Source organism: Molothrus aeneus, chromosome 3 (assembly GCF_037042795.1).
Source record: "Molothrus aeneus isolate 106 chromosome 3, BPBGC_Maene_1.0, whole genome shotgun sequence".
Lineage (NCBI taxonomy): Eukaryota > Metazoa > Chordata > Aves > Passeriformes > Icteridae > Molothrus > Molothrus aeneus.
In genome coordinates, this window is record NC_089648.1 from 34,193,744 (window position 1) to 34,205,892 (window position 12,149).

Consider the following 12,149-nt stretch of genomic DNA (forward strand, 5'->3'; position numbering starts at 1 on the left):
ACTTGCTGATGGATGATTCAATCCCCGTGCTGTGGCTGCTGTGCCCAGAGGTAACTGCAGGACACGCTCCAGAAGGTAACAGGGAAGCTGGGAAAGCCGAACTGAACCTAATCTTTTACGTGCGCCTCCTCGTCCTCCTTCGTGCAGGTCCCCGTTCACGAAATGCTTCGGAGTGAAAACCTACAGACTTCGGCATCTTTGGGCGCCACGCTGCGACCCCATGCAGGGACCTGTGTGGTGCCGTTCCCTAAGGCTGGGACAGGCTTCCCCAGCGGCAGCAGCCGCTGGCGCGGGGCTGGCACAGCCAGCCAAACTGCCGCCAACAGCCGGGAGCGGGCAGGCCGGCCCGCGTGGAAGCGCTGCAGGAGGAATTCTTGCACGGCAAAGCTGTTCCCTGGCAGCACCTCAACAGGTTATTTTCCAACCAGCTGCCAGCTGTCCCGTTGCCTCATCCAGAAAGCATTCCTACACAGAGGAAACGAACCAAAGCAAACACCAAACAACGAAACATAGACGCCAAATACCGCGGCGCGGGCCCACCCAGGGCACGCCCGGGGTTCCGCAGAGCCGCTCCTGCTGCCGGGCTCAGCCGCGGCCCTGCCCACAGCCCGCACGGCGAGGGGCGCGCCACCACTCCCAGCAGTAGCCGGGGTACGGGAGCTCCCGCGGCCTTTCTGCCCTGCCCGGCACCACCCCCAGCCCACACGAGCTGCTGGGATTCGGGAGGCTCTCCTTATAGCCCATTCCAGAGTGCTGCGCCCCTTCAGCCCTCCTTTTCTGGGGCCGGGAGGGGCACCTGGCAGCGCCGCCCGCCGCCCAGCGCGCCCCAGGCAGCCCAGTTCTGGCCCGGGCCCCGCCCCGCGGGCCTGACGCGAGGGGCGGGCCCCGGGCGGCCCCAACGCGCTGTGCCCGGCACGGGCGGCTCTGCCGGCGGTCAGGGGCGCTCCCCTCCGCCGTCCGAGCGGGGCGGCTCTGGCGGGAGGCGGCGCCATGGGGCTGCACGGCGTCAAGGCGGTGTTCTTCGACCTGGACAACACGCTGATCGACACGGCCGCGGCGGGGCGGCGCGCCATCGAGGAGGTACTGCCCTTTTCCCCCTTCCCGCGGCCACCGTGGCTCCCGGCCCGGCGGCGGTGCCGGTGCGGCGCGTGTCCCCCTCCCTCCCCCGCTGACACGCGGCCGGGCGCCGCTCCCGGGAGCGCGCCGCGCGGCCCCGCAGCGCCCTGACGCGCGCCCCCGCGTCCCCGCGTCCCTTGCAGGTGATAAGCGCCCTGCAGTCCAAGCACCACTACGGGGAGGGAGAGGCCCGCGCCGTCTGCGATAAGGTGCAGGCCAAGCTCCTCAAGGAGTGCCACGATCCCGCCAAGATGTGCATCACAGACCTGCGGATATCGCACTGGGAGGAGGCGATCCAGGAGACCATCGGCGGGGAGGCGAACCGTGACCTGGCGGCCGAGTGCTATTACCTGTGGAAGACGACGCGGCTGCAGCACCTGACGCTGGCCGAGGACACGCGGGCCATGCTCACCGAGCTGCGGAAAGGCCTCCGCCTGCTGCTCCTCACCAACGGCGAGCGGCAGACGCAGAGGGAGAAGATCGAGGCGTGCGCCTGCCAGCCCTACTTCGATGCCATCGTTGTGGGGGGAGAGCAGAAAGAGGAGAAACCGGCGGCATCCATATTTCATTACTGTTGCGATCTCCTGGGGGTGCAGCCCGCGGAGTGTGTGATGGTCGGTGACTCTCTAGATACAGATATTCAAGGAGGCCTGAATGCTGGCTTGAAAGCAACGGTCTGGTTAAACAAAGCAATGACTGCCCCAGTAGATACCTCCCCCGTACCTCATTACATTATTTCTTCTGTACTGGATCTTCCAGCAGTGTTACAGAAGATGGAGCACAACACTAATTCTAAGTTAGAAACTGACCATATGGCTGGTAGCAATGAAGCACATTGATGATGGTTCCAGCATAGAGACCTGCTGAGCTGTTAGGTGACAGATGCTCTTTTTAAAAGTCTGACCCTAGGAGTTTGAACTCATCTGTGGTCTCTTTTAAACAGCAGGGGGATGAATAAGAGCACAGTTGTCAGTGAAAACCAGACAGAAGCGCAGAATTATATTAATTTAGATTATGCAAGTGCAGTTAATTTAAAGCAATTGCCTCTGTCTGGAAATTATTTTGACAGACTGTTGCAGAAGTCTGTCTGTCTCTGACCTAAGTTGCCAGTCTCTTGTACTTATAGTGGAAAAGAAAATTTGAATGTTCTGAGCTTTCACATGCTTTGCTGACTTGTAAGCTTAGGCAGAATCTTCAGTTCTGACCTTGTGTGCAGTGTGTAAGAGAAGGTGAGAAAGAGAGTGCGGTACAATCTGGTAAATCCTCACAACTGATCTACAGTTTATCTCAGGAACTGGAGTGAATTTCATTACTTCTCAGACTATTAGAAATGCTCTACCTTTGATCTTTTTTACAAGTTTTAGAATTTTTTTCAGACTTTGCAGTGGTTTTTCTTTTGTGGAACTTGTATCTCTTGCCAAAAGTACTAAAAGTACATTAAAATTTGCTTTTTTATCGGGGACCATTTATCAGAGGGACTTGATGAATAAGCTTTTACTTTATATTATCTTGGTGCTTATGCAGATATGCAGTATACTTGTAATTCAGATTATGATTTTTGTTGAAATGGATAAAACAGGGATATTTTCAATAGTGCTACTGTACTGTCAGACTCTTCAGAACCTAATATCATTGTTCTGTCTGATTCTATCAGTGAATTTTGATCAGAATTTTTGGAGAAACTGTTCTTGGTCTTGGTCAGGCGTATGACTACTCAGATTGAACTGTAGGCTTTTCTGACTGTTTTAATGGCACTGCTACATAATCCCTCCTTACTCCAGTTTGCATGTGTAATTCATGTGATTTATTCTGAAGAAAATACAAGCTAATTGTCTGTAAATGGCTCTCATCACTCTTCCAGGAATATGTCCTATGTATTACAGTACTGTATACAACTTTATAAGGTATATGTAATATTTCCACTACATGTAGGAGATGACTCTCTAAAACAGCAAGGCTTCTCTTTCCCGGATCATGACATTAATTTATTTTTTTCTGTGCCTCATATTCTTACTACATAATGGGGAAGTATTCTCATATTAAATGGAAATGTGAACACTTGTTGGCAAGTCTGTGGTTTTCAACCCTATTTGCTATATATTCACCAGGATGAGTATCAGACCATATATGAGAAATCAAATTTTATATTTTAGAATAATTCCATAACAAATCTTTTGAGAACAGGGGTGTTAGGCTACTGGCAGCAATTAGAAGAACAGAAACCTACTATGAAATGGGTGTGTAGAAGAAATTCTATATACAAAAAACATTCATGTCAAATTAAACAAAGGAACCTAAGTTAATGCTGTTAAGTCTTGCATGGGATGGCAGTCAGTTTAGAGGAGGCCGTTACTGGTTTGGGTTAAATTATTTGATAAGGAGTTTAGGTTAGATCAAAATATGTTGCTCCTACATTGAGGAGGGGGAAAAATACTCACTAAATTTGGAACCCCTTTCCCAATTGTCCATTAGAAAAGGTAAAACAGTCCATATTCCTTGTCTTACCTGGCCAAGCCTGCTGAAACATGAGGTCAAGGAAGAGTACAGAGACAGACCTCACCTATTCCTTTCAGGAAATGGGCACATACTGAAAAGAATCCAACTACAGTAACACAGTAACATGAACCAGTGGCACTGACTTGTCACAACTTCTGAAGGAAGAGGCCTAAGTTACAACTTTGATTTCCATTTGAAGAGCATGAAAGCAGTCACTGGTTTAGCTGATGAGCAAAGCATTGCTACTAACATTTCTTAGAACCAATGATTGAGACAAGAATAATAAAGATCATTGAGCCTGTCAGGGATACTGGGTAAAAATGGAAATGTATCCAAATGATTAGAGGGATCCCTGAAGTAATCTAACCATACCACCTAATACAAAAGCAACAACTTTGCTTTCAACAGCATCCCAAAGGAGCTACAGGGTAACTGACTCTGCTCTGTTTGCACAGCAGCAGGGTAGTAGAACTTAGGTCAGAATGAGGTTTCTGATACAGCTGATATTTAAAATAACAAATAGTAATAATTTGCAAGTCTGTCCATGGGCTTGAAGGAGATATAGATCTATAGATATATATTATACCAGGTTACCATTTTTTAATCTAAGTTGAGGCTCATATTCTCTAGCCACTGCATCATGCTGAAGTGACATGCTTAGCCTGCTTATTGTAAAGAGGGTCCCTTGTTTTAGAAGAGACTGCTCTTTGTTTTGCACATGGCCAGCCATTTCTTTTCACCTCTGACTCTGAAAAACCACAGTAACTGTGCACTCAGGTGACAGTGTGGTCTGTAGGGGCCACACCTGAGTATATTTTTCCATTTCTGAGTTCTGTACCAGGCTGAATGTGGCTGCTGGTGTCCAGAGAGGGAAACACCATTATGATGCTTCTATAAAACAAGGAGAAACAATACAAGACTTCTCTATCTAGGGCCATTCTTAAAAGCAGTTACACAATAAGCTGGATTAGGTGTCTGGAGTATCTCTAAATACTCAAGATGTTTTTCTTGGATAGAGCTGTTGCAGAAAGGATAATGAAAAATAATTATATTGAGTAAAGTGGAAACATAAGTGTAATGATGGGATAATTTTCACATCAGAAGCAGGAACAAATCAATTAAACAGTCTAGTAACAGTTCCCATTAGGTTCTGGTTTCGCTTAGTGTTATGCTCTATTAGCTAAGTTATCTGATTTAAACTATATTGCCAAAACATGCAAAATAAAAAGAGGAAAAGGAAATTCCATCTATTTTTTTAAAACATTTTTTTTTTGTAGCTAATTATTACCTCCTGAGGTTAATCTACAGTAACTTTTTCTTGGTTGAAATTAACTGAAACAATAGTTTAATACCAACTGTATTCTAATTCTTGATTCAAAATAACCCATGTACTAGCTAATAAAAGTGTTTTTGTGGAAGGGGCTAACAGCAGGCCTGTTAGCTAAAGGAGAGAGAAGAAGCTGAGAAGCAAGAAGAAGCTGATAAGGAGCTCTCTCCAAAGCTGTTACCAAGGAGACTGAGAGAAGAGATGAATTGAAGAAAGATAAGGAGAGAACTTTGCAGCTGGACGAAGCATTTTTAGAAAGTTAGCTGAAGTCACTGTTACTTTTCACCAATGGTTTTATGTTGATTTATTGTGGCCAATAGTTGGGGTAGAAGAAGCATAAACAATTAGGAAGTGTATAAAAGGTCAGCCATTTTCAATAATAAAGAGTTGCCATCTGAGACTGCTTGTCATCTCTGCTTGTGTCATGACCACCTCGACAATGACATATTTTGTTTATAAAATGTATGTTTGAACACTCTGAATTGCTGTGGATAAATACAACAAAGGGCAAGAGTTCTGTTTGTTTCTTGTTTTTTTCTTAAAATAGCACAGAATTAGGATTTGAAATCCATGGCCTCATGTTTAGATGGGGTGACTGGATGTAGTTTCTGTCATTTCAAACAGAGGCTGGGACACAATTACGAGTTTATGAAGATTCATGGCCAGACTGTGTATTGTTGAATTGCCAGCTGCATTTCAGTGGTAGTTGAACCCGACTTGCCAAGCTGAATGCCAGCTCACATAAGCCTACATGTCCTGATGTCATGGCATTGGCTGCTGCAACAGCATAAGAACAGACTGCAAGCAGAGAAGATCAGTAAATACAGAAATCTCAAGTCCAGGGGACCCATTCTGGCAGGTTATGGGTGCACAAAGCCATATCTGAGCTATTGCTACACTGACCTCTGTAACTTAGGAGAGGGGGAGAGTGGGAGGTTGCTCACCTTGGGGCTTTTTTGGCTGCAGAAAAGCAAGTTGCTCCCTTACCATTTTCTGTTGGGTAATGGAACAACTAGTCCATCTTCTGGACCTGTGGAGATAGGTGCAAAGGTAGAAAGGTACTTTAAGTCACTGCAGATAAGAGTAGGACATTAAACAGAGTACAGGAGGGCTCAGCTTCTATCATGGGCACTTGGCCATGCCAGCAAGCTGCTGGCAGCATCACACACCTGCACAGAAGAGCCTTTCTGTTCTTGTGGAGAAAGCCTTGTGTATGGAAGGCATTGAGCTGGACAGTGACAGCCTCAGAAATGAGGGTGTTTTATTAGACATCTTAGAAAGTGACCTGAATGTTTCATACAGGAAATAAGCATGTTTCATTAGGGTACTAAGTTAATGCAAAGACGTAAGATGTTTGGATTAAGGTTAACATTTTCCTACTCCCTGCAGCTTAAGGTTTTCATATTTCCTGAAAGAGAGACAACAGACAACTTGCTGTGCCCCAGCTAACCACAACCAACTCAGTTTGTCTTTTCCTCTGAAGTTTCTCTTACGTGACACCAGTGTTTGGGCTTTGAACTGAATTGAAGTAGCCTGGCCCATCACAGCAATTCCTCCTCTTCACATGTGTAGCAATTTGTTTTTCAGCTTCGGCTCTAAAATGTGCCAGGTTATTGTGAGGCCTTTAAAAAACAATTTAAAATCCTACCTTAATTGTATACTAAAAAACTCATCATCTGGAAATCATTTGAGTGTGTTGAGAAGTACGACAAAGAGAACGGCGATGTATCTCTGCTGTACGTAGCATATACTGTTCTTTTGTGCGCAGCTTTTGCCACCAGCCTTGCAGGGGGATTGTCTCCATTATACCCTGCTTTCTAGATCACACTGTACACATACAAGAGACACAACAATGCAGAGATGATGTCAGCTGTGCCTAAAGCTAAAACTGCAACTTTTTGCCTATGTTGCTGGGGACCTAGAACACATTGCCCACTCCTATATCATATTTTGACCTTTTATTTTGTCTGCTAGAAACAAGATTGCATGAGAGCCTTCTGCCGAACAGCCCTCAAATGCTGGGGGAAAAATGTACTTTAAAAAATATGAAATTAATCTATGGTGCTAATATATGAAATTGAAGTTCTTCAAAAGTGCAAGCCATGTTTCTCAAGTCAACACTTCACCAAAGACCAGAAGATAATGTCTCATAAGGTCTGATTTAACATGGGAAAAATATTGCCGTTTACGTCAGTGGACCTTCACAAATTTAAGTAAGGTTTGCATGCTCATTTCTGTGAGCAAGTGGCATCTTCTTTCCACTTCTCCTTCCTCAGCTTATTCATCTTCATCAACTGTTTTGTCAGCTGTATTTCCATATCTTTCTGAATCACAATCTAGCATTTGGGATGAAGTTGGCAGAGGACTGCAATAAAAACCTGGAACACAGCCATCTTCTGTTGCAAGGTCATTTTTAGTATCAGCTTCACAGCAACTGTGTGCTGCAAGCATGTTCGTGTTTTAAATGGTCTTTCCTGCAAACAAACTTCCATTCATATCACACAGACTAGGCAAATTTTTCATTAAAAAAAAGATAAAACTTAAAAATGTTGGGGGTGAAAAAACAATATAGAAAAAAGTGCCTCCAAACAAAATCTCTTAGTCATCTACACACTCTTTGAGGAAGTGACCTTTCAGTGTAACAGAAAGGTCCAGCTGGAAGTGAAACCATTACATGTCAAAACACATCAACTATACAAGTGTCTGTTTTATTAGTTCTTCTGCTATGTGAGTATTAAGAGTCACAGTAAATTCTTCTATTTTAGTCTTATGAATTAGGCCAATGAATATCCTCAAAGTCACTGTGCTGTTTTCATCTGTTCACTAATGTGTTGTAGGTCTGTCTCTTTGATAAAGTCAGGCTTAACAGTTTTCATTTGTGCTGCTGGTGGAGTGGTCTTTGCTGTTAATGATGTGGCCTGTTAAATTGCACTGGGGTTAGGATTTATCAGGAAGTCTGCAATGGATGGACTGACAGCCTTTGTTTTCCAAACTGTTGATGCCTTCCATTGTGTTTTGTTACAGACTTTTAAATGAGAAGGGTCCTGAATGTTCTAAGTCCTTTTTTTCCTTTCAGGAAGAAAATGCATAAACTACACAAACAGCTTGTTTATTTTCCTTTCAGTAAATGTAACTGGGTAAAAATACTTTTCTGCTTCCATCCCTCTCATCTGAAAGTACTTTAAAAGTGCCTAACAACTTTGTGTCTAAGCTACTTTGATATATTTGTTATCTTTATCCTGATACTTTGTGACACATTATAGTCTGTTAAAAAAACTGCCGATGCTACTGCTGCAGCCAGAGGTTCATCTTACTACTGTATAATTATAGTTTTACACTGTATTTCTAGGCTGTACCTCAAAATGACAACAAGAGCCTACTTTAGAGACACTTTACTCTGAGGTAAATCTATCTAGTTCACAGTTTCTATTTGTTTTATTTTGAAAACTGTACGCCTGCTTAATGGTGCTCTGTCCATACAACTGACTTTCCATTTGTTTTTTCTATGGAGCAGCAGTGTTTGTACAGATTTGCAGGGTGAGTAGCATGCAAGAGATGTAGGCAAAACAGAAAAAAAACTCTTTGGCTTTAGGATTTGCATTTCCCACAATTTACAAGCCTTGGCAGTTTTTAGGTTGACTTAACATTGTTCTCTGCAGCTTAAGTTCTGTTACCCATGAATAATGAGGAAACAAGATGCTTTTGAATACTGTGTAATGATTTTGAAATACTCTGCCAAGAAGAATTGTAATTGGCCTGGATCCTCCATTTGACCGTCTCTCACAATATGCTCATAATCAAACTCAAGAAGTGTGGACAGGATGAGTAGACAATGAGATGGATTGAGAGCTGGCTCAATGGCAGATCTCAAACAGTTGTCGTTGGTGGAACAGGGTCTAGTTGGAGGCCTGTCACCAGTGGTGTCCTCCAGAGGTTTAACTTGTTCATCCATGAGTTGGATGAAGAGGCAGAGCAAGTTCAGCAGGTTCACTGATGACACAAAGCTGGCCATCCATGAGCCAGCAGTGAGCCCTTGCGGCCAAGAAGGCCAATGGAATCCTGGGGTGCATTAGGAAGGGCAGTGCCAGCAGGTCAAGGGAGCTGATCCTGCCCCTCTGCCCAGCCCTGCTGAGGCACATCTGCACTGCTGAGTCCAGTCCTGGCTCCTCAGGACAAGAGAGACATGGAGCCCCTGGAGTGGCTCCAGTGCAGGGTAACAAAGATGATTGAGGCTCTGGAGCATGTCTATAATGAGGAAAGGCTGAGGGAGCTGGGCCTGTTCAGCCTGGAGAAGAGGCCCTGAGAGGGGACCTCATCAATGTCTGTGAGCATCTGAAGGGAGGTGCCAGGGGAATGGAGCCAGGCTCTGCTCCGTGGTGCCAAGCAATAGGACAGGAGGCAATGGGCAGAAACTGATGCACAGGAAGTTCCACCTGAACATGAGGAGCAGCTTGTCAGGTATCAGAAGGTTCGTGCTGGCATAAAACATTTTAAGGATATTCAAAAATAGGCCCCACTGTTTTCTATTTCTGTTTTGTCTTAAGAAGGACCAGTGCTACATTTGAGGTTGTATGTCCTTGCTCTATATAGTGGGGCTTGCTTAAGAAAATGGCTGCTTTTTTTTCTATATTGCTGAGTGTTAAGTGATGTCCTTAAGGAGTCAGAGATGCTAATAAGCTATTCTTTGCACATTAGAAAATTCAAATGTGTTTCAGGAGTTTTTTGATGCATAATTTAGGAGAGAAAAAAGAGAAAATAATAGGACTATTTCTTCATTGCAAACAGACAGTGTTTGGAGTACAGTTGAAAAGAAACTCTTATCATATTGGTATTTAAAAGTACACCATCCTGATTATACTCATAGATTTTTTTTAAATCTTTTCAGATTTTTTAATACAATAAAATTTTTGAAAGACATCAGTAACAAAGATAACGCAATTAGTACTCTGCTGGAGACTTCATTCTCACTTTTATTGTTCCCCCAGCAGGTGGCATTAGAGGTTCGTTAGATGTAGATACAACCACAGATTTTTGCTGTTGCTTTGTTGCTGACGGTATTTGTTTATTTATTTGTTACAACGTTCTTTATTTTTTTCTTCAGGAACTATTTTAAAAATAAAACATACCTGATACACATAAATTAGATCAGAGCAGTCTTCTTTTCAATTCACACTACTCTCCAGGCATCATAAATTGCGATCCCATTTTGCTGGGCATTGTAAACATAAATGGCAAAATAGCCTCGCTTAGAAGAGGTTTTGATATAGGTGGATAAGTATTATTTTTATTTTAAGTATGAGGATCTGTGGTGTATTTTGCAAACTACACAACAATCAGTTGAAAATGAGCATCACTGTCAGGATCAGAAACAAGTTTATTATACCATCATGGTGCCAAAAAAAATCTAGCTTTCTAAAGTACTGGTACACTTCTGCTTGAGCTGAATTTGCTTTAAATCATGAAGGTATTTGATTTATTTAAGGGAAAAAGATGTTTTTTTCCTGCAGCTAATGCTGCAGTAGCATCTTTATGATTTCAAAAGTCTCCGGATGAGCTCCTCTTCCTATAAATATGAACACAGTAGCACTGTATTTCTATGATTTCATGTAAAAGAATTACTACATAAGCTGTTCTCCTCTACTACATTGTATTTTTCTCACTCTGTGGACTTCTTGTCTGCACTCCCAGATCAGCAGTTCAGGCTGGTTCTACAGTCAGCATCCCTGTTCCTGTTTGGACACCTGAAGAAGCGGGCTGATTTTCCTTCACATGCTCAGTGTTTAGCACCAGTTACTGTCTTAGATTTTGGCACACAGTGATGGCTTTAGATCCCCCCCTGAGGAAGCCTGGTGCCTGGGCAGGGATTTCTGCTGTTTCCTTAAGGCTCAGCAGGTGGCAGCTGGGGACCAATTTCTCAGCAGACGCAGCCCACTGTCTGCTACAGCCCAGCGCAAGTTCCCCATCACAGGCTGCCTCCTTCCCAGCCATCACACCAGCCCTGAGAGCACAGAAAAACTGACCAACACCTGCAGTGGGCTTCTGCATTTCAGAAATCTGTACCACTTGGTGAAGTGGGTTTTATACAGCAGACTTGGCTCCCAAGAGATGCTTGCTGGGTAGACAGGATGGGTGCCCAACCTGGTGGTGAGCCATCTGCAGCTCCAGGGCTGCCAGACTTCCAGCAGCACGGCTGGACCTGCTGCTACTTGTACAGTCAACCAGAGCAGGGAAATCCTGACAGAACTTATAAGATTACAAAGAGAACATGCTGAGAGAATAAAGGGTGTTCCCACTGTGAGGTACAGAAATACTGCTGTCTCCGTCTTAGCAGAGACAGAAACAAGGCTCAGCAAAACAGTGGCTGGCTAACATACAGCAAGCCTGGGGCTGGGACACGGCTCACAACCTGATATGTCCAGCCCTGGTTAATGGCCTTGGCCATTGAATATGAGGCAAAACCCTCCCCTGAACCTCTCCAAGCCAAGGATAGCAGCATGGTAGCAGGGCCTATCCATAAAATAAAAATAAGTAGTGCTTTGGAGTGGCTCAAAACATTCACTTGCACTCAGCAACTCCTCTCGCCCCCCGAGAGCACGGCTGTACAGAAGTATTCCCACAGGAATGCATCCCTGACAAGTACTTGTGAATTAGAGTACACACAAAAGTCCACATTTCTGCACTGGCTGCATCTTGTCCTAAAGACACTTGGAACATTTGGGGGCTTTCTCAATAGACCTAGTGTTAGAGGAGGTCTTTTCAAATGTTAAACAGTATTATCAGATGTTTGCACAGAGAAAATGCTCTTACACAATCCCCAGGATCTTTCCCTGATGATCAGAAGGCACGATGCTACCTTGTCTAAGTGACTGTTTGTGTGACATGCACACCAGCTGTGGGGAATACAATGATTTTAATGGATCTTTGTGCCTTAATCAGGCCAGAATGACACAAAATATCAGAACTTTGATGCTTAAAGTCCGGAATAGTGAGTATAAAGGTCAGTGCAGCTGTATCATATGACTAACTAGAAATTTCATGCCTCATGCTGTATTTGTTGTCCTCCTTTTGCTTTTCCTGCCCATACAGCTACTCTCTCTTGTCTCACCCACTTTTCAGGATATATTTGTTAAGCTCCTTTGGGTGACCAATCTTACTACACATTTCTTCAGTGGCTAGCATAAAATAAGCACAAAAGGTTGGCCAGTGTATC

General features: G+C 44.3%; 1 protein-coding gene across 1 annotated transcript; it reads left to right on the forward strand.

The window, feature by feature from the left end:
* The first annotated feature begins 918 nt into the window (after positions 1–918).
* NANP (N-acetylneuraminic acid phosphatase) lies at positions 919–5,452 on the forward strand. The gene is made up of 2 exons (XM_066547888.1): positions 919–1,080; positions 1,260–5,452. Exons 1-2 carry the CDS (start codon positions 991–993, stop codon positions 1,953–1,955), a joined length of 786 nt encoding a protein of 261 aa, XP_066403985.1. The 5' UTR covers positions 919–990; the 3' UTR covers positions 1,956–5,452.
* Positions 5,453–12,149: the final 6,697 nt, after the last annotated feature.

What these genes read in the sequence shown, in the direction of transcription:
- NANP (XM_066547888.1), top strand. Translation starts at nt 991, where the DNA reads ATGGGGCTGCACGGCGTCAAGGCGGTGTTCTTCGACCTGGACAACACG. An exon ending in GGCGGCGCGCCATCGAGGAG is followed by an intron (nt 1,081 to 1,259) that starts GTACTGCCCTTT and finishes CGTCCCTTGCAG; the next exon opens with GTGATAAGCGCCCTGCAGTC.